Genomic DNA, 25,220 nt, shown 5'->3' with positions numbered 1-25,220 from the left:
CGCCGCCCCGGGCCGCCCCCCGCCGCGGCAGACAAAGGAGGGACGGCACTTATTTATCCGCCTCCTTCCCGGGACCGGCGGGAGGCTGCTGGGCTGCGGAGGTGCGGCGAGGCACCGGCGGGCGGGCAGGGCGCGGCGGGGCACCGCCTGCACCCCGCAACAAAGGGCCGGAGCAGGAGGTGAGCGGCGGGGGCGGCGCCGGGGCTCGAACCTGTGGCCCGGGGCGGTGGGAGGGGCCGGGGGAGGGCCGTGCGAGGGACGCCCCCCGCGGCGGGCCCAGAACGGGGCCCAGTGGGGGCCGGCCCCGCCCGGTGCCCGCCCCGCCCCGCCCGGCGCTCACGGGCCGGGGCCGCGGCGGCAGTGCGGCCGAGAGATGGCGGGGGGGCCGCGGGACCCCGGCGCGGCGCTGAGCCCCGCGCCCTCCCCAGCGCCCGGCCGCCCCGGGACCCCCGCGGAGGTAAGAGCGGCGGCGGAGCGGATGCCCGGCGCGGGGGGCGCCCCGGGAAAACTTTCCGCCGCTCGGAACTCGCGCGTGTGGGTCCCCCCCGCCGCGCGCTGCCGGTGAAGCGGGCAGGTGGGGCTCGGGCTGCTGCCGGCGGTGCGGTGCCGGGACCCCAGCCCCGAGCCGGCGGCGGCGCCGGGTGCGCTGGGGACCCCCGCTCCCCGCCTCGCAGCGGGGTTATACCGAGGCGGGGGGACCCTGCCGGTCCCCCTGCTCCCGGGAGCCGCGGCCGGGCGGGCGTGCTCCGGTCCCGCTCGGGGCGGGGGGACTGTCGCAGGGGACGGGGGCTGGTGGGGAGCCCCCGGGGCACGGGGCTTGCGGCAGGGCTCGGCGGCGAGCGGGTGCCCGGGGAGGGGGTGCCGGCGGAGACACACACGCCGGAGAACGCCCGGCAGCCGAAGCAGGCTGGGCTGGCGGAGCCCGCCCCGGTGGGACGCCAAGCCCCGGCAGGAGCCCGCGCCCCGGCGCGCTGGGGCTGCGCGGAGGGCGCCCGGGCGGGGGGCGCAGGGGACAGCCGGCGCTCCCTGGGGACAGGCCAGGCGTGCCAGAGCGCAAAGTTGTGCAAAGTTATTTCCCGTGTGCGCGGGGCCGCACTGGGCATTTAGCGTTATTGTATTATGTTATGTTATTTTTTTCCCCCCCTATTTTCCCCCCCTTCCCACTGATGGCATCGCGCGCCGTGGCCGGAGGTGGGCCAGGCTCCCCTCCCGCTGCCTGTCCTGCCTCTACTGCTTTTCCCTCCCAAAATGTTTCCTGCTCTCTCCCGAGGCCACGGGGAGCAGGCGTGCAGGCAGCCCCTACCCCTGGGTCCCCCCGGGCTTCTCCCGAGGCATCCCCTCAGCCCTCTTCGGGGCTTCGATCCCCAAAAGGAGTCCCTGTTCCAGACGAGAAAACCTTTCCCTAATTGCTTGGGCTCGGCGGCGCTGGGCTGACCAGCCTGGGGAAGGGGGGATAAAGCCGAGTGGGATTTTGATCTTCCTGCGGCAGCACAAGCAATGGCCAAACTTTAATTGCTAAAAAACTCCTCCGAGCCCAGACAGCCCGGGGGCTGGAGGGCAGGAATGTGGCCGCTCTCCCCTGGAGTTCTCCGTTTCCCCCGGGTGCAGATGACCCTGGAAATGGACATTTCCTGGCCAAGGTGCACTCCAGCGGCCCGTTTCCCTTTTTTGCTTCCTTGGAATTTGCCTTTCCCAGCCGGGTCTGTGTGCCCCCCACTCACCGCCGGCCCTTTCCCCTCTCCTCGCCCTGCGCTCGCTGCGCTCCCCTCCTCTCCCTCTTTTCCTTTGTTTGCCATCTCGCTCCCTGTCTCTGACGCGTACGCCGCTCCATCCAAATGCAATAGTAGGATTTGCCAGAATTATTTCCTAAAGCTGCCGGGGAGAGGGGGGAGGTTTGGATGGAGGGGGGTTATTTAACTGCAACCAACTGGAGTTTTGGCTGGTGGAGGAAATGGGGGTGCAGGCTGTCCCGGCCTGGCGCTGATGGGAAGGGCAGAGCCTGGGAATGGGTGGGAGAAGAGGGAAGGCAGCCTGAAAAGGGACCGAATACCAGTACAATGGAGCAGAGCTGGGTGTGCTCAGGGACAGAGGAGCAAATTGAAATATTTATTCATCCCAAAGGCAAGAAGGAGAAAAAAAATACACAGCCCCAGGGAGCAGCGGTGCCACCGCACTCGGGGTCTTGCCCTGCTGCTGGTGACAGTGCTGCTGCCCTTGCCCTGCTGGGGGCTGGCGGTGTGGCTGCTGTGCACTGCAGGAGAGGCCAGCCAGACCACCCGGGTGGGGTGTGGGATTGCTCCCCTTGCAGCTCAGCATCTCTCTCAGGGGCGCCCCAAAGGGTTCCCAGCCATCCGTCCAGCTCTTTGGGTGTGCCTGTCCCCTGCGGGGCTCTGTGGAGGCAGCTGGCAGGGCCCTGGAGGGCACAGCTTCACTGGGGTGTCACAGTGGGGACCCCTGTTCCCACAGAGCTGCCCCCCTTTGGCTGGGCTGGCTGGATGCTCCCCACATGCCTGAGCCCAGCTGGGTGCTGGGGCACAGTGCATCCCACCCCGGCGTGCAGCTCCCTGGGGACACCAGGGGCTTCCCACCACCCAAATCCTGCCTGAGGTGCCCTGCACTCCCCCAGGAGGGTGCTGCCTCGGGAGAGGGGCCTGACCCAGGGGATGTCCAGGAGGGGCCGTGGGGTGCATGGGGGGCACCGTGCCCCGTGCCGGGGTGCGTGTGTGGCTTGCTGGAGGCAGCTTGGTGGACTCTGCTCAGTGCCGGAGCCCCAGGGAGTCCAGCTGCCTGGCACACAGGCAGGGCTTTTTTTTTTTTCCCCTCTTCTTTTTCTTCCTCTTTTATTTATGAAAAAAAAAAAATCCTTTTTTTTTTTTTTTTTTTTTTTTTGTACGTTCTTGGAATAATGAAGTCCAGATTTCCTTCATGTTGGAAAGATTTGATCCCAGCTCTGCTTGCTGTGGCTTTGCTGGGGGCTGGGAGGAGAGGTGGGGAGGCAAGGGCTGGCAGTGGGACCCCTTTGGGTGCTGGGGCAGGGAAAGCCAGCCCAGTGGGGGGCTGGGGATGCTGCAGCTGAGGGGAGGAGTGAGGAGGGATGGAGGCATGCTCCTCACCTGGCCAGCTGGGGTGGAGGAGGGTGCTGCAGCAGCTCTTGCTGTGCTTGCCTCGCCCCGCGTGCTCACCAGGGAGGTGAGGCTGTGGCCCCCCCATTTGTGCAGTCTGCAGAGCGGGGTTCAGCCTCCCAGGCTGGCCTCCACTCCTCCCCGGAGGATGCTGCGGGTGATGGAGAGTGGGATGTGGGGCTTGTACCCCTCGGGGGGTGGTGGGTGCAGTGAACTGACCTCCCTCCCACGTGTGCCCTCCTTGGCAGGCTCGGCTCCCCCAGGCTGCCCTCGGTGTCGGCGCCCAGGCGTGCCCACCATGCCCGTGGTCGGAGTCCTGCTCTGGGCCACCCTGCTGACTCTGGGCTGGCGGGCTGCCCATCCCAAAGACCACGGCTTCGCTACCCCCAGGGTGCAGCTCTCCTTCAAAGGTAAGGGTCTGGTTGTTGGACTGGGGGGCAGGGTGGGACCCCAAGGTGGAGGAAACCACAGGCACCCCAGTACAGGCTCCTCCTCCTCCTCCTCCTCTTCCTCCTCGTTTGGGGGGCACCAGCAATCTGCACCCTCAGAAATCTCTACGGGGATCCATATTCAGGTGTGGCTGAGCTCCCAGTCTGCACCAGCACATGGTGCAGTCTTGGGGGGCTGGTAGCCTGCCTAGTCCCCCCAGTCTGCTCCCTGTTGTGGGTGGGTGGCTCCCTCCATCTGGCCGAGCTGGGTGCTGAGGTGCAGCAGCCCCCCCGGCAGCACCCCGGTTCCAGACAGCAGCTTGACGCCGCCCCGACCCCCCCAGCTGGTATTAACGCCTGGGAGCTGGCAGGGAGCCGGGAGAGGCAGCAGGGGAGGGTGCTGGGTGGGGGGAAGGGGCTTAACCCTTTCATTCCGGGGCTGCTTAGCCCACCCAGCCACTCTAGGAGCTGTGGGGGAACCCCTGGGTCAGCTTTGGGGTGCACATTGGCAGAGGGGTTTGTCTTGAGCTCCTGTTTTGAGGTTGCTGAGCAGGGCAGGCTGAGGCTGATGAGGCAGGTCCCAGGGCTGCAAACCTTGAGGAGAGGAATGGAAATTGTTCCTGCTGGGGGCTTGCCTGCTTGGATGTGTGTCAGGAGGTGACAGACACGAGGAGTCTCGTGTCTGCCTCCCCTTGGGGTTTGTGGGAGAGCTGGGGCTGTGCTGCCTGTGCCCTTCCTTTGCTGTCCCACTGTGCCTTTGCCCTCTGGTCACCTACTGAAGGTGTGAGCCCAGGGATGTGGTGGCAGAACTGATGGTGAGCACAGCAGAGCCAGGCAGGAGGGGCCAGGGGGCTGACAGCAAATGCAGTGAAGCAGCAATAGCCATGGGTGTTACAGGCTGGTCTTGACAGAAAAAATGGCTGGTATGAAGAGTCTGGGGACAAGTCCAGGCTGGAAAGCAGTGAGCAAGTTCCTCCCCAGAGGCAGGCGCCACTTTCTTCTCCAAGCAGTGTTTTTGGAGGGTTTTGGGGGCTGCTGGGGCACTTTAGCTGCTGTACAGATGCTTCTCCACCTCAGCTTAAAACACCTCCTCCTCACAGCTGTGGGGAGGGGAGGCTCCAGCAGTCCCAGCTGGACCTGGTGCCCACTGCCACGGTGTGCTCCAGGAGTGAGATTAATTCTGGATAGGCATGGTTAAGCTTGCTGTGCCACAAGTTAGGAGCTGGTTTGGGGTTGGTTTTTTTCAGCCCCAGCTGGATGGAGCAATGGTTCCTGGCTGTGCTCAGGATCTCCAGTCCTTCTCCCTCCTGCCTGAGGTGGTGTGGCAGGGCTCCCCCTGCTCTCACTGCCTAGAGGGAGGATTTGTGGTGGGAGAAGGGCTGATGTGCACTGGCACATGGAGAAGAAATGCCACTGGTGTGCTGGATCCAAGCACACTGGGGTTGGCAAGGGGTGCCCTTCACCTCTTTCCTGCCTCTACTCTGACTAGGGTGGCAGTGGTGGAGGATTCTCCCAGGGTTTTCCTCGAGGGCCAGCTGGGAGCCACACACCAAAGTGCTGGTGAGCAGCTTCCTGAGTTGATCTTCTGCATACAGCCTCCCTGAAGCCAGAGAACCATGAGATATGGGGTGACAGTGGCACTTGGTGGATGGTCCAGCCCCTTCTCTTGCCTGTAGAGGCAGGGATGATACCCAAATGCCCAGCCCCAAACCTCCCAGTGCAGACACTGGGGTGGGGTGTGATGGGGCTGGGCTGGGGACATTGCTGTGGTGAATTGGGCTGGGCTCTGCTGCCAGGGATGGCTGTGCTGCCACAGGGGACCAGGGGCCGTTTGTGCACCCACAGCTGCTGGGTTGGGCTGCAGGTCTCTAGCACAGCATCCCTCTGGCCAAAGCATCCCAGTGCAGGGGGGGATCAGGGTGCCCTTGTGGCCAGGCTGCTGGGGAAGGAGCAGCCATGTCCCCAGGGGTGTCCCCCGGCGCCGTGGCCGGGTGGCTGTGCTGCCTGGAGCGCTGCCAGCCGCGGGAGCGTCTCTGGGTTTGTTTGCCTTCGCTGTTATCGCGCGCCAGGGGTTTGTTGCAGCTCCCCGGGGCCTGCGTCATTCTCCACGGAGCCCCAGCGTCTGAAAGCAGGAAAAAAATACAGCTGTAAAATACTGAAGTGATAGGAAAGGGGTGGGAGTTGATCTGCAGTGCCCTGGTGCAGGGTCAGTCCTCCCCCCATCCCGTCACCCCTGTGGTCTCTTTACGTCTGTCCTCCTCTCAAGGCTTTCCTGTCCGTGTGTCGGCAGGAGGAAGGTGACCAGCATGGAAAGAACAGTGCTGGGAGCGGCTCCGGCACAGCTCCCTTTTGCCAACAGCTCTTCCCAGATCCCAGCCCAGTGCTGGCCAGAAATAGGGTGGATATTTTTAATCATCTCCGTGCTAACAATCCACTCACTCCCCACACTGCTGTACACATCCTGTGGTCCCCTCTGCTCTGGGCCTTCCTCCGGGCCGGGGGCTCGGGCACCAGAGAGGCTGGCCCATTCCCCACGAGGATGCAGGAGGTGATGGTGATGATGGTGATTCATCCCTCCGTGTCCTGCTCCCTGTCCAGCGTGGGAAAAGCGTGCGGGAAGGAAGGGTGGGCTCTGGCCCCGCATCAGGGCGGGAAGCCCTCGAGGTCAGGGCTCTCCATGGGGCTTCCAAACGGGAGCTGCTCCTGCAGCGAGGGAACGGCCCTGCTGGCACCTCTCGGAAAAGCTGTGGCTGAGCTCCAGCCGGGGGCAGCCCCGGCAGGGAGGGGTGGGGTGAGAGGCAGGGCAGTTCCTGCAGGGGAAAAAAATTACTTTAAAAAGAATGAATTGAGCGTGGAGTCTCCTCTGGGCTCCACTGCCAGCCCCCTGCGTGGCCTCGCTCCTGCCTGCCTCGTGCCTCAGTTTCCCCTCCCACCCCGCTGGCATCTCTGCTGGTGGCCAGGAGATACCGGCACGCTTGATCCGGGCCAGGGGGTGGCAGATGGCTGGAGAGGAGCCCGGACGGGGACCATGTCCTGGGGGCCACCCAGGCGCCCTCCTAAGCTGCTGCAGCTGTGGGCACTGCTTGGTGACAGCAGGATGGGATAAACAGGGGGGTGTGAGCAGGGCCAAAGGCTTAGGGACAGCCAGTGCTGGGAATGTGCTGGGAACACTGGCACTGTTGGTCTCCACCCTGGCCTGAGTGCCCCATGCTGCTCCTCAGACCCCGTAAAGGTCAGGGGATGCCACAGTCCCCTTTGCCGTGCCCGAAGGGGCGGGGACATGGGGCTGAACCCTGTGACCCCTAAGAGGATTTCCCTGGCTGGGACAGTGGGGGGCTGTGGCAGAGCCCCTCCACCCGCTGGGACCGGCTGCTGCTGGGGCTGAGCTCCCTGGCTCCGGCTGCGAAGCTCCATAAGCTCCTTAAACCCTCCCTCCCCCAAAAACCCTGCGCAATTTCAGCCCCCCCAAGCCTGTATCTAATAAGCTAGTTATCCCTCAAATTAACAATGCTCCTTATGGAACAGCATGGCCCTTCCCGGGGTCCTGGCAGGGGTGTTCTCCCCACCCCAGAGCTGCTCGGGCACAGAGCAAAGGGCCTGGAGCAGCCGCAGTTTCCACCCGGCACCGTGCCCTCCCCTCGGGGGCTGCGGAAAGAAATCACGTCCAAACATTAAACAAAAGAGCCCAAAGAGCAGTGGGTTGGGGCACCTCCGCTCAGCACTTTGCTTTTGGGGTGATTAAACTATTTTCTTCTGAAGCCAGGCTCTTTCCTGAAGGGGATTTCGTGCTGCTGGAGCATCCCCCGACCCAGCCAAGAGCCTGGTCTCCACTGCTCAGTGATGCTCGGTGGGGACGGGGTCCCCCTCGCAGCGCTGCTCCTTGGGGCACAGGCACACACCAGCGCTTGGGGCAGGCTGGCCCGGGGATGAATCAGCGGTTTCCGCTGAAAAAATGTGGGTTTTCTTTTTATTTTTTCAATTGTTTTTTGGCTTGCGCCCAAGAGGGCGGGCTGCGATGGCTGCGGGGAGCACCCGGCCGGCACCGCTTTCATCCCGAGGGATCTGTGCCGGGCGGCTGCAGCACCTGTCTGTCTGTCTGTCCTCTGCCGCGGGTGCCGGCACGGGGCGATGCTCCAGGGGGCTGGAGATGGCCGGGGCTGGAAGGCAGCAAGCGGGAGCAGGAGCTATTTCGTCTCCCGAGCCCCTGCAAGGCAGCTTCGGTTTCCTCCCACCTGTGAATCGGTTAAATGGGAAAAGAGCTTGGCTGGGGGCCACGGAAACTCTCTTATTACATGTAATTAGCTTAATTACATCATAAATAACCCATCAAGGGGTAGCGGAGTGACGCTCAAACAAATAAGCAATTCTGCTTTCATCGGACGACCCACCCAGCTCTTTGATCAGCCCCAATAACAACAAATGCTTTAACCACGAGAGGGGACACATCCAGCCCCCTATCCCTCTCCCGGCATCGCTCCCCATCCTGCCCCTCTGACGCATACCCAAAAAGCTGCATCTCAAATTCTGGGTAGGGAAAAAAATTAGTAGGGAACATAATCAAAATTTGGGGCACGCTTTTAAATTTGTGGGATGAAACGCTGCAGGATGGAGATGGGATTTATCCCTGCTGTGCCAGGCTCCCTTGGGATCAGTGCCGGGCTTCTCCATCGGCATTTAAAGTGAATTCATTCTTCCCCATGCAAAGAAAGGGCTCCCGAAAGGCGCTGGCTCCGCCAGCCGGGGTGGGGGGGGGTGGGAGTGCGGTTATTGAATATAAACACGCCGTGTAATTTACATGCTAATTATGTTGAATGCGCTACAAGCCCATAATTAGAATCTAATTAGGTGAGAGCGCCTGTAATTGGTTTTGGGGAATGCAGTGATGGTGCACCTGGGGAGGTGACCCGCGCGGGTTGTAATGGCATTAACTCTTCATGCGGGTGCCCTGGTGATGTTCGGGGGAGTCGGGAGGGTTTGGGGGACTGGGGTGGGGTGAGGAGTCCCACGGGTGCGCGGTTCATCGAGAACCCCCAAAATCTCCCTTTTGCTTTGGAGATCAGCGCCGGTCTCCGTGCCAGCAGGTGATGAATAGGGACCACTCACCCCTGCCCGACGGGGGCCAGTGCTGACAGCCAGCGATGGTGGACAGCTGCCGGAGCCGGGAATGCAGCCCGAAATTGGCATTGCAGGGGGAATTTGGCTTTGCAGAGCATGCAGCGGGGCGGTGGTGCCGCGGGCAAAGCAGAGCATCGCGCCTTGCTGCCAGCCCGGGGCTCCTGGCCGCCGGCATCACTCGAGGGCGCGGGGTAATTACAGCTCAGCGCCCCAGGACACGGAGCGATCGCGGGCAGGCGAGTCCCGGGGGGCTCGGTGGGGGCTCCGCGGAATGCTGTGAGGGAACGGTCCCCACGGAGGCCACCCTGGCTGTGATGCCGAGCGGCTCCTGGCTCCGGTGCTCGGCAATTAAAACAGGATTAGGCTCCCGGCCAGCCGGGGAAGCTCTGCCGGTGCTGGGATTGGCAATGGCGAAGCAGGAGGGAATTTGCTCGTTGGGGCGCATCGGCTGGGAGCGGGCTTCTCCAGCCCGGCCGGGGCCCCTGCCCCACTGCATCCCCAGGGACACGCCATGGCTGCGGGGGCAGCTCTGGGGGCACAGGGACACTGTGGATTAGGCAGGGCGGTGGCGGTTTGGGAGGTCAGAGGTTGTGGCAGGGTCTTGGCTGCCCCACCATTGTGTTTGGAGAGGGCGTTCCGGGGCAGCGGGTCCGGCACCGCCCTGCTTCGGGAGCGCCCCTCTGATCGCTGGGCCGTGGGGACTCAGTGGAGCCGCCGGTGGGGGGCCAGGGCCCTTTGTGCTGCTGGCCCTGTCCCCTGCCAAGCCCTGGAGACGCCCATCCGAATGGATGTGGGATACTTAGGGCTGTCACTGACACGGAACCCTCCACCACCCAGTGTCCCGGTGCTCCAGGATCCCGGGGCTGTTGGTGCTGGTATTCCCAGGCTTGGCAGGGATCACAGATGAGGGGCTGTCCTGGAATGGGGGTTCCTGGTCTCTGCCTGGTCCAGGTGTCTCTGTCCTGTGTGGGAAGCCTGGGCGTGCAGTTCCATCATTGGCAGCTGGGGACGAGCTCTTCTGCTTTGCCTGTGTCACTCAGTGCCAGAGCCACCCTGCCCTTCCCTGGCTCCCGAGCTCTGTGACACCAGCACCACACTGAGGGAGGCACCAGCACACCCCCAGAGTGTGGGGCACACACCTGTACATACACACACCCAGAGTGTGGGGCACACACCTGTACATACACACACCCAGAGTGTGGGGCACACACCTGCACATACACACACAGTGTGGGGCACACACCTGTACACGCACACCTGTACACACACACACAGTGTGGGGCACACACCTGCACACACACACACACACACGGTGTGGGGCACACACCTGCACATACACACACAGTGTGGGGCACACACCTGTACACACACACACAGAGTGTGGGGCACACACCTGTACACACACACACTCGGTATGGGGCACACACCTGTACACACACACAGAGTGTGGGGCACACACCTGTACACACACACACACACACACACAGTGTGGGGCACACACCTGTACACACACACAGAGTGTGGGGCACACACCTGCACACACACACACAGTGTGGGGCACACACCTGTACACACACACAGAGTGTGGGGCACACACCTGTACACACACACACACACAGAGTGTGGGGCACACACCTGTACACACACACACAGAGTGTGGGACACACACCTGCACACACACACACAGTGTGGGGCACACACCTGTACACACCTGCACACACACACACACACAGTGTGGGGCGCACACCTGTACACACCCAGAGTGTGGGCGCACACCTGTACACACCCAGAGTGTGGGCACACACCTGCACACACACACACAGTGTGGGGCACACACCTGTACACACCTGTACACACACACACACACAGTGTGGGCACACACCTGCACACACACACACAGTGTGGGGCACACACCTGTACACACACACACACACACACACACAGTGTGGGGCACACACCTGTACACACACAATGTATGGGCCAGTGGGGCAGTTTCAGGCCAGAGGACAGGCAGGGAGCAGCCCCAGAGTGCCATGGCACAGTCAGGGACCAGCACAGGACAGGCTGGGGACGCCATGGGTGGCATGTGAGCCAGCGCCAGCAACAGGGAGCATCTGGAGCCCAGATGGGGCAGGCAGGAGGAGGAGCCTGCCGTGGGTGGGTGAGCTGGCCCCCCATCCTTGGCACTGCTCCACTGCACCTCTGCCATGCTTCCCCTGCCTGCAGCCCAAATTCCAGCCCTTGTTCATGCCCACCATGCTCATCCTGCCGTGCAGCCCTGGCAGGCAGGCAGGCCCCGAGCCCCCAGGCCAGGAGGGGTTCCTGTCACAGCCCATGATGCCGTTCCCACAGCCAGCTCCCACAGTTCCCACTCCATGTGTGTGCTCTGGCCTCACTGCCGCAGCTGAGCGCGTCCAGATCTGCGCTGGGGCAGCACTGGGGACCATCAACAGCTGCCAGCTGTGGGACAGAGGGGCTGCCCTGGATGGGAGGGGACCCTGGGGGCGCCTGTGGGACTTTCCAGTCCCTTGTGCAGCTGGGAGGTCAGGGGATCTGCAGGCACTTGGCCTCATGCTGGGAATGGAAGCTGGCTGCTGGAGCCCTGCCCGGTGCTGCCTGGGAGCCAGGGTGATGCTTCCTGACGCTGACCTGCAGGACCCTGCTCTGCTCCTCCCCAGGAAGGGTCCCCAGAGCTGCTCCTGGTGCCTCCTGGGACACACTCCACAGGCTGAGGGTGCTCATTGGATCAGTGTATCCGGGATGTGGCACCCGATGGCTGTTGGTGACATCCAAAGAGGATGACAACGCCAAAGAGTATGGCATCGGGGGCAGATGGCATCCCATGAGGGTGACATCCAATGGCTGAGGATGGCATCTGATTGTTGTGGCATCCAAAGAGGGTGACATCTTTTAAAAACATGGTGTCTCCAAAGAGGTTGGCTTCAGAGGCTGATGGCATCACGTGGAGGTGGCATCCAATGGCTGTTGATGGCATCCTAAGAGAGCAGCACCTCCAAAAAGAAGCATATGGGAAAGATGACATCCCATGGGGATGGCATCTGATGGCTTGGAGTGGTATCCAAAGGGGTGACATCCAGGGCAGATGTCATCCCATGGAGGTGGCATCTGATATTTGGGGGTGGTATCCAAAGGGGGTGACACCTCCAAGGGGAGTGGCACCTCCAAAGAGCGGCATCTCCAAAGAGGTGGCCTCCAGGACAGATTGTATCCTGTTGGGGCAGGATGCTCTGTCTTTCTCGTGCCCTGGCCCCTGCTGCGTGGTTCTTGGCACTGGCCCACATCATCTGCAGCACTTCTGCCTTCCATCTGGCTGCCTCGTTGCACTTGTGAATATTCATGACCCTCATTATCCTCTTTCACTCCTTGCTCCCACACTTAGACTAAAAATAACTTTCCAAGGGGGGATGGGGTGTGCGGGGCGGGGGGGAGGCTCATCACCTCCCCTGGAGCTGGTTCCCTGGGGTCCCAGCTCTCCCATCCTAGGAGCCAGAGGCTTGGCTGGAACATGGGGTCACAGTGCAGGAGGGGGATGATGCTGGAAATGTTGAGAGCTGTGGTCTCTGGGCTGAGGTGGCAGAGAGCTCTGGCCTCCTGCCCCATCTCAATGGCATTCTCCACTCCCTGCCGTGGGGTGCTGGATCTCCTGAACCCAGGTTCTGATGATTTCTCTTCTGGCCACTCTTGGTTGTCACAGCTGGCTGTGAGCATCTCTGTCATTGTCCCTTGTCCCGCATAGAGGTGGCAGGATCATGGTGTTCATGGAGTGGAAAGTGGGCACCTCCTCTCACGGGCTGTCCTCCAGACTTGGACTCGGGGATGATACTGGGGTCCCTGGGATACTGACACCTTCCCCTTTCCCCTGTAGAGCTGAAGGCCACGGGCACAGCACACTTCTTCAACTTCCTCCTCAACTCCAGCGACTACCGCATCCTGCTGAAGGATGAGGACCACGACCGCATGTACGTGGGCAGCAAGGACTACGTCCTGTCGCTGGACCTGCACGACATCAACCGCGAGCCCCTCATCGTAAGGGCAGGGCAGGGCAGGGGCAGCAGGTGGAAGGGGGTAATGGGGCACTTTGGGGACCTTTTGGGTGCCAGGGCAGGAGCTCGATGGGCATAACTGGTGCTGGTGGGGCCAGGTGGGAGTCCTGGTCTCCCTGGGTTGGTGTTTCCACAGATCCACTGGCCCGCGTCCCAGCAGAGGATCGAGGAGTGCATCCTGTCAGGCAAGAACAGCAATGTGAGTAACCACCATGAACCCCTTTCTGGTAGTGGAGTGGGGCTGGTGCCTGGCACTGGAGTGAGATTCATGTCCCTGTATCCTACTCTGGAAAAGCCCCCCCCCCCCAAGCATGTACAGCTATGTCGAGATGGGGTGGCACTCTGGGGTGTTGCAGTGTCCTGTCACCCATTCTGTTCCAGCCAGGCAGGTCCTGGAGAGCTTTCTGGGCAAGTCGAGGCCAAACTCCCCGTGCTGCTTCCTCCTACCAGCCAGGGCTGAGCCCTCTGGCTTGCCACCTTGTGGTCCATGCCAGCCTCTGATCCATGCTGTCCCGTGCCACGTGCCATCCAATGACCTGTTCCATCCCATGCCCACACCAACACAGCCCCACAGCAATCTACAGCCCCTGTGCTTGAATTGATGTGTCCTCCTCTGCTTCCCAGGGGGAGTGCGGCAACTTCATCCGCCTGATCCAGCCCTGGAACCGGACACACCTCTACGTGTGCGGCACCGGCGCCTACAACCCCATCTGTGCCTTCGTCAACCGCGGGCGCAAAGCCCAGGTGAGGGGTGGGAGGGATGGGCTGCTGAGCTGGAGTCTGGCACAGGGGTGCTGAGCTGGGGTCTGGCACGGGGGTGCTGAGCTGCTGTGTGGCACGGGGGTGCTGAGCTGCTGTGTGGCACAGGGGTGCTGGGCTGCTGTGTGGCACCAGGGTGCTGAGCTGCTGTGTGGCACCAGGGTGCTGAGCTGCTGTGTGGCACAGGGGTGCTGAGCTGCTGTGTGGCACAGGGGTGCTGGGCTGCTGTGTGGCACCAGGGTTCTGAGCTGCTGTGTGGCACCAGGGTGCTGAGCTGCTGGCTGGCACGGGGGTGCTGAGCTGCTGGCTGGCACGGGGGTGCTGAGCTGCTGGCTGGCACAGGGGTGCTGGGCTGCTGTGTGGCACGGGGGTGCTGAGCTGCTGTGTGGCACGGGGGTGCTGGCACAGCCACCAGGGGACTGCAGTGGGGTGGGTGCTTGGCTCAGCTCTGCTGGCTGCTGGGGGAGGTGAAGGTTGTGGGCGAGGGCAGTCTGGGTGTGACCATGGCTAACAGTGTTGCGCTGCTGAGAGGGGCCAAGCCATCTCCACAGACCAAGGACTTCTCTTAATGCTGGAACTTGGCTGTACTCTGATGGCAGCCTCCGCACAACGTGCCCTCCCACCCTGCTGGCTGCAGCCACTGCTGGATCTCCACTGGGACGAGGGACATGTCAACCCAGCTTCCCACTTGAAAGGCTGCCAGGCTCCTGAGCCCCTCACCATAGATTCCAAGGATGCCAGCACCAGTGCTGCACAGGGAGAACCGTGCAGGGATTGTGCCAGCTCGTGTGGCCATGTCAGGAACATCCCCGGATGGATGTCACCCAGCACCAAGGACCACAATGTGCAGTGAGAGGGTGGCATCAGAGCTGCATGCCACCAGGCAGGAGGTGTGCAGACAGAGGAGCATTTTCAGGACAGCCTTGGGAGGGAGCTGATCTCTGCAAGTAGCAGCACAAGAATCCCAGGGGTCCCATGCCCTGTGAGGTGTCTGTCCCCTCTGCGCCGGAGTGACAGGTCCCAGGCTGTGTCTTCTCTTGAGGCTGGAGAGGGAGTCAGCAGCCCAAACTGATGGAGGATCACGGCGCTGGATGTGAAAGACAGGCATCTGCCTCAGAGCTCCCAAACCTTGCATGGGCTCTGAGAAAGGGGGATGCTGCTCAGACATCCCAAATTGGGATTGGATTGGGACTGAACTGGGGAGTGGCAGCATATGAGGAGGACCTAGGGTGCCAGTGCAGTTGAGGACAGCAGAGTCAGTGTTGGCCAGCAGAGTCAGTGGCAGTGTGGAAGTGTTCAGTGACCCCATGAGGCTGATAGCTTTGATGCTGAGGCATTGCTCATCAACACAGGAGGAACAAGGTGGCAGGTGCCATTTATGAGCCCCCAGGTGTGAGCCCAGCCTAGCTGGCTGTGGGCAACCATCTCTCCACTCTCTCCTACCCCATGCTAAGGGCACCCCAGTTCTCTGGGAGAGAGCAGGATCCATCCTGGAGAAGCTCCTGCTGGAGGCCAGCCCAGCCTGGAGCATGAAGGAGCCCAGGGGGACAGCAGTGCTGCTGCTCAATGGGCATCCATCACCCCATCTCTTGGGGTCCCCTGCTCACCCCTGCCCTGGGGGTCCTTCCCCTGCTGGTGCTAACTCTCTGCCCTGCTCCTTTTCCCCAGGGGTTCCCGCCGAGCCAGCCGGGAGGCCGGGAAAGCAGCTCCACCGACAGCCCCCTCAGCCCGAGACCAGCACAGAGCAAGGTGGGAACGGGTCTGGGAGCCCGCCTGGCACAGGGGCACGCCAGAGCCGCGGGCTCCTCCTCCCACTGGCATGCTTTGACCCTGGGCATGGCCGGGCGCCACCCCCTTCCCTCCCAGCACAGCATCTCCCGGCCCCGGCCTGGCGGCGGCTCTCCTTCTCTCACTAACTCCTTCCTCCCAGCCCATGTAGGATGCCCCCGTGGGGGACACTGTCAGGGATGGTGGCTCTCCACCCACCTCTGGCTTCGCCTACTCCAGGCTTGCTGTGTCCCTTGGAAGTGGGACCGTGTGTCGGCAGAGCCACGGGGCTTGGAATGATTCAGGGGAGGATGCCCAAGTCATGTGCAGAAGGTGTTTGGGTAGGGCCTACAGAAACATTACTAAGAGCTGCTTCACCTTGCCCCAAGAGGGGCTTAGGTCAGCCTGGCAGTCAAGGGCACTCAGGGAGGTGACAGCATCCCAGCTCCTGGGAGCACCCAGTGTGCAGCCCACCCTGACAGTGTCACCCCCAGCCTCTCCCCTCCGGACTAACATGGGTCAGTGCATGGGCTGGGGAGCATGGGGGACATGGGCACCCTGGTGCAGCCTGGGGCTCCCCCAGCTCCTCAGGTGGCTGGGGGCAAAGGGTGATGCTTGGCAGTGAGCATCTCCCAGACTGGGCAGCCCCTGCTGCCATTTTCCCCAGTGCCAGCTGGGAAAAGGCCATTGCCATTTAGCCCCCTCAGGTCACCCCTGCTGGGCAGAGGGTGTGTGTCCCAGCAGGAGCTCCCTGGGGCTGCCAGCATGTGCTTCCTGGCAGCTCTGGTGCATTTCAAGGTGTGTTAGCTTATCAGCAGTACCAGCCCCACAATGGCTCCTGTGTTGCCTGACCAGGAGGGTGGGATGGTGCAGCCAGTACCAGGGCTGTGCTGGAGAGAGAGAGGTTGTCCATGTGAGGTGTTTGCCCACTTCAGGAGTGGGGCCAGCGTTGTGCAGAGGCATTTGTGATGGTGATGGTGGCACAGTCAGCACAGTGCAGTGATGCAGATGGTGAAACGTGGCTGTGCCCATCTCTGGGCCTGGGTGCCCCAGGAGGAGCTGGTGTGAGCAAACCTTCCAGTGGGAGATGCCCACGGTGGGATCCCAGCTCCCCATCCTCTCTTGTTCTTCCCAGAGCCTGGGCTCCACCAGGACCCTGCTGGCCTCTCAGTGGAGGGTGGCTGTCACCATGTCTATCACCCATGTGCCAAAGCCAGGGCACAGGGCCAGTGGGCATCTGCCCAATTTGGTTGCTTAAGGTCCCTGCCCAGGCTCCCCATGGGTGCTCTGTGCTCCTGCTTTGTCTCAGCTGAAGGTGGTCCGTCTGCCAGGGTGAGGAGTGACCTGGCTGGGCCAGCCTGTCCCTGTGTGCCCCCAGCCAGCCCTGGCAGAGGGTTTTGGATGTGCCTCCAGAGGCAGCGTGGGTCTCACTCCTGGCTGGGAATGTGTGATGGTGCCAGGGATGGCCACGGGAAGGCAGAAGCGACAGTAGGGAGGCATCCCATGGAGCAGACATATCATCTCACCACGTGAAGAAAAGCACTGGAAAATGGCCCCTGGCGAGAGAAGTGCAGTGGGTCCCGCAGCCAAGCTGTGCTGAGCTGTGCTGCAGGCCAGACCCTGCCTGCTGAAGCTGCTGGAATCTGTGACCTTGCTGGGCAAGTGGCAATGTGCAGCAGCAGCACAGCCAGCTGGAGTGAAGAGGCAAGGGATGTTTTTCCAGACCTGGGGGATGGATGCCCCACTTCAGCCTGATGGCTCAGCCAAGTCTCCAAGTGGTGAAGGGCATGGAGAAGAACCCAGCACCTTGGAGGAGTCGCTCACAGGAGCTTCAGCTTCTCGGGAGACCTACAGACACCTTCCACATCTGTCCTCGCTGCTGTGCACCGTCCTGGAGGAGGCTGCCTCTCCTGGGGGGCTCTGGGAGCTGTCACATGAGTGGAGGGGTGAAAGTCTAACCAGCTGCTCTATTTGTTTCCTTCTCCAGGATTATATCTTCTACCTGGAGCCAGACAAGCTGGAGTCGGGCAAGGGGAAATGTTCCTACGACCCCAAAGTAGACACTGTCTCTGCACTAATAAGTGAGTCCTGTGGCTCCCTGGAGCCAGTGCTTCCTGCTCTGGGCAGAGGGAATATGCAGGCGGGATGGAACAGCTGCTCCCACCAGGAGCAGGGTTCCTGCTCCGCCACCCCTGCCTGCCTCAGCTGGCCAGGCACCTGGCCCAGCAGAGGAGGGGATCGTGGTTACAGACCAGTGCCAACCTCCAGAACTCTCTGGGATGGCCACAGGCAGTGGCTCTTGGTTGCCTGGCAGCTACTGGCCAGGTCTGGGGCTGGCAATTGAAGAAGGTGGGTGGATGGGATGAGGTGGGGATTCCTGGCTGACCTCTGCCCTCTGCAGATGAAGAGCTTTATGCTGGTGTGTACATCGACTTCATGGGCACGGATGCGGCCATCTTCCGCACCATGGGCAAGCAGACAGCCATGAGGACAGACCAGTACAACTCCCGCTGGCTCAACGGTGAGTGCAGGTGACACTGGCCCAGGTGCCCTGGGGACCTCAGGGCTCCAGGCCTAGAGATGAGACCTGTCATGTGGGACTGACTCCTTCTCCAGAACAGACAGGCAGCCAGCATGGGCGGGTGGGTGATGGATGGATGGATGGATGGATGGATGGATGGATGGATGGATGGATTGATCATGGGTGGGTTGGTGGATTGATGATGGATAGATGAATTGATGATGGATAGATGGATGATAAATGAATTGTACATGGATGGGTGGACTGATGATGGATAGATGGATTGGTGGATGGATGGATGAATTGATCATGGATGGGTGGGTTGATGATGGATGGATGGATGGATGGATGGATGGATGGATGGATGGGCGGGAAGGCACAAGAGCAGGGATAGCTGTGTGGGGCAGTGACAGACATGCCTGGAGCTTTGCTGGGTGGAGGGAGCAGACTGGTGAGAGATGGGGCTGGCCCTGTCAGTGTCAGTGCATGGGTTTGTGCAGCGCTGAGATGTCACCCGTGTCGCCTGCAGTCAGTGACCCCAAACGTTCATTCTGCCCCCTCGGAGCACCCCTGCCTGCGGGGCAGCAGCTGAGTAAACACAGCAGAGCAGATGGGATGATCCTGCCAGGCTGGGGAGCCAGCGGGGTGGTAACCTGAAGAGGGGGAGCTGTCAGCACAGGCTGGGCACGGGCTGATGGATGGCAGGGAGAAGCTTCCTGAGAAGCTTCCATGCTGTGTGGTTCCTTCCTGGAGAAGACTGGTTCCCACCACCTCGCTCATAGAGCTGATGTATCTCTTCAGCCTGTGGACCTCAGGAATGCTCCAGGGGCCCCATAGATGCTTCAAGCCTCTCCTGGTGCGTTAGAGATCACAAGAGACACTCAGAGATGTAGCTCTCACTTTGTGACTGCTTTTCCAGGAGTGAGGTGATGCTTCAGCAGAGGGGGGCTCAGCATCGTGCTATGGCATGGAGCAGGGGTGCCACTGGGCTGATGGTGCCATGCTGTGCTGTGCCATTCCAGACCCAGCCTTTGTCCGTGCCCAGCTCATCCCTGACAGCAGCGAGAGGAATGATGACAAGCTCTACTTCTTCTTCCGAGAGAAGTCGGCTGATGCCCCGCTGAGTCCTGGGGTCTATTCCCGCATCGGGCGCATCTGTCTGGTAGGTGTAGCAGAGGAGAGGCAGGGAAGCAGGCCAGGAGGTGGGCAGGGGGAGAGGCAGGGCTCAGCACAGGGGCCTCACTGTTGCAGAATGACGACGGGGGCCACTGCTGCCTTGTGAACAAGTGGAGCACCTTCCTGAAGGCCCGGCTGGTCTGCTCTGTGCCGGGACCCGATGGAATTGAAACGCACTTCGACGAGCTCCGTGAGTGTGCCAGGAAAGGGATGGGAGCCTTCTCTACCCCTGCAGGCTTGGGGGGCACCCTGGGCAGAGCTGGGAACACCCCTGCTGCCCCCTGCCTCTTGCTCTTCCATGGGTAACTGCTCTGCCTGTACCCTGGTGTCCCTGCCTACCTTCCCTATGGTGACGCCTCCATCTTTCTGTCCCAAGAGGATGTCTTCATCCAGCAGACCCAAGACACCAAGAACCCTGTTATCTACGCTGTGTTCTCTGCTTCGGGGTGAGTGCTGACTCTCCTGGCCCAGTGCAGGAGAGGAGGGGGGTCTCAGCTGGGTGGCTGTCCTGTCAATGCCATGACAAAGGGTGGCAGCAGGTCCTTGCCCCCAGGTCGGTCTTCAAAGGCTCTGCTGTGTGTGTCTACTCAATGGCTGACATCCGCATGGTCTTCAATGGGCCCTTCGCCCACAAGGAGGGACCCAACTACCAGTGGATGCCCTACACAGGAAAGATGCCCTACCCCCGCCCAGGCACCGTAAGTACCGCCCAGGGACCACAGACAGGTGAGCCAGTGCCTGCCAGGCAGCCAGCACCCTCTGACCTGTGCTCGGGCACCAACTCACCAAGCCCCGGTGATGTTTGTGCCACAGTGCCCTGGGGGGACCTTCACCCCATCCATGAAGTCGACCAAGGACTACCCCGACGAGGTGATCAACTTCATGCGCGCGCACCCGCTGATGTTCCACGCCGTGTACCCCACGCACCGCCGGCCGCTGGTGCTGCGCACCAACGTCAACTACCGCTTCACCACCGTGGCCGTGGACCAGGTGGACGCGGCAGACGGGCGCTATGAGGTGCTTTTCCTGGGCACAGGTACCCACGCCGCGCACCGCGGGAACGCAGCATGCTCCGCCGCGGCCCCGGAGGGCACGGGCACCGCCAGGGCTGGCCAGAGCACGGTGCCCTCCATCGCTAGGGCGGGGTACGGGGCTGAGAATGCCCCCCTGAGAGCCCTGCCCCTCCTCCAGGCTCCAGACTGGTCTTTCCCTGGCCCGATGCCATCCCACAGACCCTACTGTCCTGCCTGGTCCTTCCCTTAGCCCAGCTCCTCTCCCTGAAGCCGGTGATCCAGCATGATCTTCCCATCCTCGGGATTCTGCCGTGCAGCCTGGTCCTCCCCCCTTCCTGGTGCCTGTTCCAGAGGCCTCATCATCCAGCCTTATCCTTTCCTGACTTTAGCACCCACCCATTCCTATTGCCCATGTTAAGCCTGTCATCATCCAGGCTTGCGCCTTTCCTGCCCAGTTGCCCATCCCAGAGGCACTGACATACAGCCCTGTCCTTCCCAGACCTCAATGCCCATCCTAGGGCCACTGCCATCCAGGCCAGTGCTTCCCCTGCATCCCAGAGTACCCATGATCCATCCTGGTCCTTCTCGTGCCCTGGTGCATGTCTGCATGCTGCACTGGGCACTCTCTGGCACTCTGGTGGCACTCTCTAGACACAGCTGGTTACCTGAGCTGGCACACTCCACCCCAGACATAGCTAGCTGCCACAGCAGGAGAGAGATGGGGATGGGCCTGGGGGATCCTTCCTTTCCACAGGCCCAGCAGGGACACCCTTCACAGACAGGGAGGGCATGGGTGCCCAGGGTAGCACTGAGCACCTGGGCACTATGGTGTCTTGCAGATCGGGGCACCGTGCAGAAGGTCATTGTGCTCCCCCGGGATGACATGGAGACAGAGGAGCTCATGCTGGAGGAGATTGAAGTGTTCAAGGTAAGGGCTGGCATGTCCTCCACCCTCTGCTGAGTGTTCTTGACCCAGCCAACCAACCCCTTGGGACACCATCCAGCCCCTTGAGTTACCAGTCACTCCCTGGGACAGCAGCCAGCCCCTTGGGACACTAGCCAGTCCCTTGGGATACTAACTACCTCTTGGCCAGCTCTGGAGGGACTCCAGGCTTTAGTCCTCCTGCTTGCTGCCCGCTCACATCTCCCCCTGCCTGCTCTGCCTGCCTCAGCTGCCTGTGGGGGGGTCTGGGGTGCCCACTCCAGGGCTCAGCATCAGTCCAAGCAGTCATCCCTCCATTCTTCATTCCTGCTCTCATCCAGGTGCCAGCCCCCATCAAGACGATGACCATCTCCTCCAAGAGGGTAAGTCATAGCAGAGGCTGGGTGGGCAGATCCCATCCTGGTCCCAGGGTGGCATTGCCCGGCGTCACCACAGCACCTGAGCAAGGTGTTTGCAGGGGCCCTAATGTAGTGGGGATGAGGTAGGATCTCAGCCTGTCCTCCTTGTTCCCAACAGCAACAGCTGTATGTGTCCTCGGCCGTAGGCGTGACGCACCTGGCGCTGCACCGCTGTGACGTGTACGGGGAAGCCTGTGCTGACTGCTGCCTGGCCCGGGACCCCTACTGTGCCTGGGATGGCAGCGCCTGCACCCGCTACTCCGCCTCCTCCAAGAGGTACAGCATGGGCAGGGAGGGTAGGGAGGCACCCCCAGCCACAGGCTGCCCCTCTCAGCTCCCGCTTCCCCGCAGGCGCAGCCGGCGGCAGGACGTGCGGCATGGCAACCCCATCCGGCAGTGCCGCGGCTACAACTCCAACGGTGAGCGGGGCTGGGGCAAGGCTTCAGCATGGGACACCTGGGAGGGGAGGCTGAGGGCACAGGGTGAGCTGGGGACACACAGGTTCCTTGGTGGGGGGATGGTTTTGTGGGTGGATGTAGGGGAAGATACAGGGATGAATGGGTGAGTGGTGGATGAGTGGGTAGTTGTAGGGAGGAAGATGAACATTGATGAGTGGATACATTGGTAATGAGAATAAGCACAGATGAATGGGTTGGTTCATGGATGGGTGAACGGGATGGATGGATGGATACATTGGGAAGTAGGTTGAACATGGATGGATAGATGGATACACTGGGGATGGATGGATGGATGGATGGATGGATAGATGGATGGATGGATGGATGGATATGTTGGGGAGGAGATTGAACATACATGGATGGATGGATGGATGGATGGATGGATGGATGGATGGATGGACGGACACCCACCCTTGGAGACAGAGGGGGCAGGGCAGAAGTGCAGTAGGGTGGGGGTGACCTGGCTGCCCATGGCCCCCCTGCAGCTAACAAGAACACGGTGGAGGCCGTGCAGTACGGGGTGGAGGGCAGCACAGCCTTCCTGGAGTGCCAGCCCCGCTCGCCCCAGGCCAGCATCAAGTGGCTGCTGCAGAAGGACAACAGCGACCGGCGGAAGGAGGTAGGGCAGGGCAGCGCTGGGGGCACGGGGTGCTGGGTGCCAGCGCTGAGCCGTGCCCCCTGTGCCCCCAGCTGTGTGGGGTGCTGGGTGCCAGCGCTGAGCCGTGCCCCCTGTGCCCCAGGTGCGCGTGGAGGGCCGGGTGCTGCGCACGGAGCAGGGCCTGCTGCTGCGCGCCCTGCAGCTCAGCGACAGCGGCCTCTACTCCTGCACCGCCACCGAGAACAACTTCAAGCACACGGTGACCAGGGTGCAGCTCCGCGTCCTCAGCAGCCGCGCCGTGCACACCGTGCTGGTCCAGGCAGAGACCCCGGTCCCCGGCCTGCCGGGTGCCCCCACTCCCCGCTACCAGGACCTGCTGCAGCTCCTCAGCCAGCCCGAAATGGGACTCCTGGACCAGTACTGCCAGGGCTACTGGAGGCACACGGCCGCCAGCCCCCCGCAGCCGCTGGCTGGCCTCAAAGCCAAGGAGCAGCAGGAGCAGAAGAAGCCTCGGAACCGCCGGAATCACCAGCCAGAGACCTATGGGCATACATGAAACCATCATCAGGGACTTTGCTAGCACAGTGGTCTATTTTTCCCCCCTTTTAATATTAAAAATATCTATAAATAAATATATATATATATATATATATACATCCACGCACGCACACACACGCAGCCACACGCGCTCCCCCCTCCCACGAGAGGTGGTATTTATTTGTAGGCTGTACTTAGGCACTGGAGTGGTGCTGCCCCCACCTCCCCGCTCCAGGGAGGAGCAGGGACCCCTGGGGAGGAGCAGGGACCCCTGAGGTGGCTGCAGCCACCATCGCTGTCTTCCCCCCTGCCAAGGACCCCCAGATCCTGTTGTGCAGGGGCCGTGGGTCATCACAGCCCCTCTCCCACACAGCTGGGACACCATGCTGGGGGATGGATGTCCTTGTGTGGGAGGGGAAGATGCCCTGGGGAGGGCAGGGTGTGAGGCAGTGCCAGACAAGGGCTGCCCACTGCAAGCTGGGCATGACCATCACAGTTTTGTGCCTCAGTTTCCCCACAGGGTTATGGAGGAGCAAGTGCTTTCTGTGGGGGAGCTGTAGACCACCAAGCAAGCTGAGGAGAAGGGGCAAGGGTACACGGCTCTGTCCCCTCCCTGGGGGCTTGGCAGGGGTGAGATGGGACCTTGAGGTGGGATCGAGGTGTCCAGGCAATAGTGGGGGCTTGGCCCCAGGGTCGTTGGATGGAGAAGGGAAGGAGAAGGGCCCACGCTGGTGTAAAACCTTGAGCAGCTGCTGGAGCTTGGTGACAGTGGCACCCAGAGGTGTTTGGGGCACCCAGCCCATCAGCCACCCTCTTTGGGCACCCCGGTGGGTGTGGAGGGCTGTAAATAGCTGTCCATGGGAACACAGGGGTGGCCAGGGCTCAGTGTCCCTGCTGCCAGGGGTACCCCCAAATAAACGCTGGCTCTGGGACAGACGCGGGCGCCTGGTGTGCTCTGTAGGGGATGGGCCTGGCCCCACCACGGCATCCCCTGAGCCCTGCCAGGGCTGCCCCTGGGGCTCTGGGTCACTGTGCTGGGGGCAGCACAGGGGCTGTGAGGAGGTGCCACTGCTGGGTGGCACTGCTGAGTGTTGGGGTACACTGGGCTGGGCTGGTGCCACCACTGGGTGTTGCTGAAGGCACTGGGAGCACTCAGGGTCACTGCTGGGGGCACGGGGAAGTGCTGGGGGCCCTGAGGAAAGTTCTGGAGCACCAGGATATGGTACTGGGAGCTGCTACTGGCAGCATGGAGCAGGGGAGAAACTTAGCAGAGGGCACTGAGGGTGGTAGTGGATGATACTGGGAGCACCTTGATTGATACAGGGGTGGTACCAAGCTCCTCTGAGTAGTTCCAGGAGGACTGGGGGCAGTTCTGAAAGGTCCTGGGCTGTGTTGGATGTAGCACTGGGCACACTGGAGGTTGGTACTGGGAGGACTAGGAGAAGTACTGAGGCATTAGGGTGGTACTGGGGAGTACTGGGAGCAGTGGTGGGGAAGTGGTGATGGTTCTATAGGGTGGCTGGGGGTTGTAGTGGGCAGTACTGGGCTGTGGCAGGGCACTCTGTTCAGTACTGGGGCAATGGTGCTGTGGTCCTCTGGCCAGTCCTGAGAGGCTCTGCTGTGAGTACTGGGGGTGCTGGGGCTATGCTGGGGTCAGTACTGGGCAAACTGGTGGGGTGCAGAGCTGTACTGGGGCTGGTGCAATGCTGAACTGGGAGCACTGGGCTGTACTGGGAGCTGTACTGGGCTGTGCTGGGAGCTGCGCTGGGCGCTCCCGCCCTCTGGCGGCCGAGCGGGGCACTGCAGGAGAGCCGCCGTGCGGGGTCGGGGCGCGCTGGGGACAAAGGGGGGACAGAGGGGAACTGGGCTGTACTGGGGTCACTGGGGCAGCCCTGGCAAGGCCTGGAGCCACCGGAGGTGGGGGAACACCGGGGAGTTACTGCGGTGTTCCTTGGGATACTCAGTTTTGCTGTGGTGGCCACATGGTGGTGGCAATGGGGGGCCCGGTGTCACTGGGGACGTAAGAGGGGGGCACTGGGAAGGCACACTGAGGGACCCAGAGACGTTGGGGGGCCTCACTGAGTTTGGAGTGGTAACACAGAGGTGGCACTGCAGTGTCCCTGGGCGTTGGACAGGGTTTTTTTGGACTGGGGTGGGACATGGTCCCCACACAGGAACTGGAATTGCTCGGGAACACTGGGATTTCTTCCATAGTCACTGGGAAGTGTTACTGGAGAGGGTTTGGGAACCCTGTGGAGGGTATGCGGGTATCCCTGAGGACATGGTGCAGGTGTTGCTGGAGGGCCTGGGGACGCTGTGCA

At 61.9% G+C, this 25,220-nt stretch overlaps 1 protein-coding gene and 1 long non-coding RNA gene across 4 annotated transcripts; one reads left to right on the top strand and one right to left on the bottom strand.

Moving 5' to 3' along the window:
- SEMA3F (semaphorin 3F) lies at positions 1-23,008 on the top strand. Of its 3 annotated transcripts, none has more exons than XM_071439820.1 (19): positions 1-179; positions 3,371-3,532; positions 12,552-12,712; positions 12,866-12,928; positions 13,354-13,473; positions 15,157-15,237; positions 17,243-17,336; positions 17,657-17,776; positions 18,799-18,938; positions 19,028-19,142; positions 19,329-19,398; positions 19,506-19,650; positions 19,766-19,988; positions 20,805-20,893; positions 21,229-21,270; positions 21,425-21,582; positions 21,658-21,725; positions 22,250-22,383; positions 22,505-23,008. In XM_071439820.1, the coding sequence occupies exons 2-19, from the start codon at positions 3,421-3,423 to the stop codon at positions 22,916-22,918; spliced, it is 2,349 nt and encodes a 782-aa protein (XP_071295921.1). In that variant the 5' UTR covers positions 1-179; positions 3,371-3,420; the 3' UTR covers positions 22,919-23,008. The 3 variants fall into 3 exon arrangements, with proteins under 3 accessions (XP_071295921.1, XP_071295920.1, XP_071295922.1); XM_071439819.1 differs by lacking the exon at positions 1-179 and adding an exon at positions 292-457; XM_071439821.1 differs by lacking the exons at positions 1-179; positions 15,157-15,237 and adding an exon at positions 294-457.
- Positions 9,852-10,655, bottom strand: LOC139595701 (uncharacterized). The gene is made up of 3 exons (XR_011681097.1): positions 10,624-10,655; positions 10,263-10,300; positions 9,852-9,922 (listed from the first exon to the last, which is right to left on the bottom strand). It is a non-coding gene; the product is annotated as an uncharacterized lncRNA (long non-coding RNA).
- Positions 23,009-25,220: the final 2,212 nt, after the last annotated feature.

This window comes from Agelaius tricolor, unplaced genomic scaffold (assembly GCF_023055355.1).
Source record: "Agelaius tricolor isolate 1412-34295 unplaced genomic scaffold, bAgeTri1.0.p SCAF_14, whole genome shotgun sequence".
Taxonomy (NCBI): domain Eukaryota; kingdom Metazoa; phylum Chordata; class Aves; order Passeriformes; family Icteridae; genus Agelaius; species Agelaius tricolor.
Note: the sequence above shows the minus strand (reverse complement) of the source record. Positions and strands in the feature narration are given on the sequence as shown.

Bases quoted from the DNA above. Each gene is read 5' to 3' on its own strand.
- SEMA3F (XM_071439820.1), top strand. From the start codon at position 3,421: ATGCCCGTGGTCGGAGTCCTGCTCTGGGCCACCCTGCTGACTCTGGGC. The intron at 17,337-17,656 runs GTGAGTCCTGTG...TGCCCTCTGCAG, and splicing joins CACTGTCTCTGCACTAATAA to ATGAAGAGCTTTATGCTGGT. The intron at 21,271-21,424 runs GTAAGTCATAGC...TGTTCCCAACAG, and splicing joins TGACCATCTCCTCCAAGAGG to CAACAGCTGTATGTGTCCTC.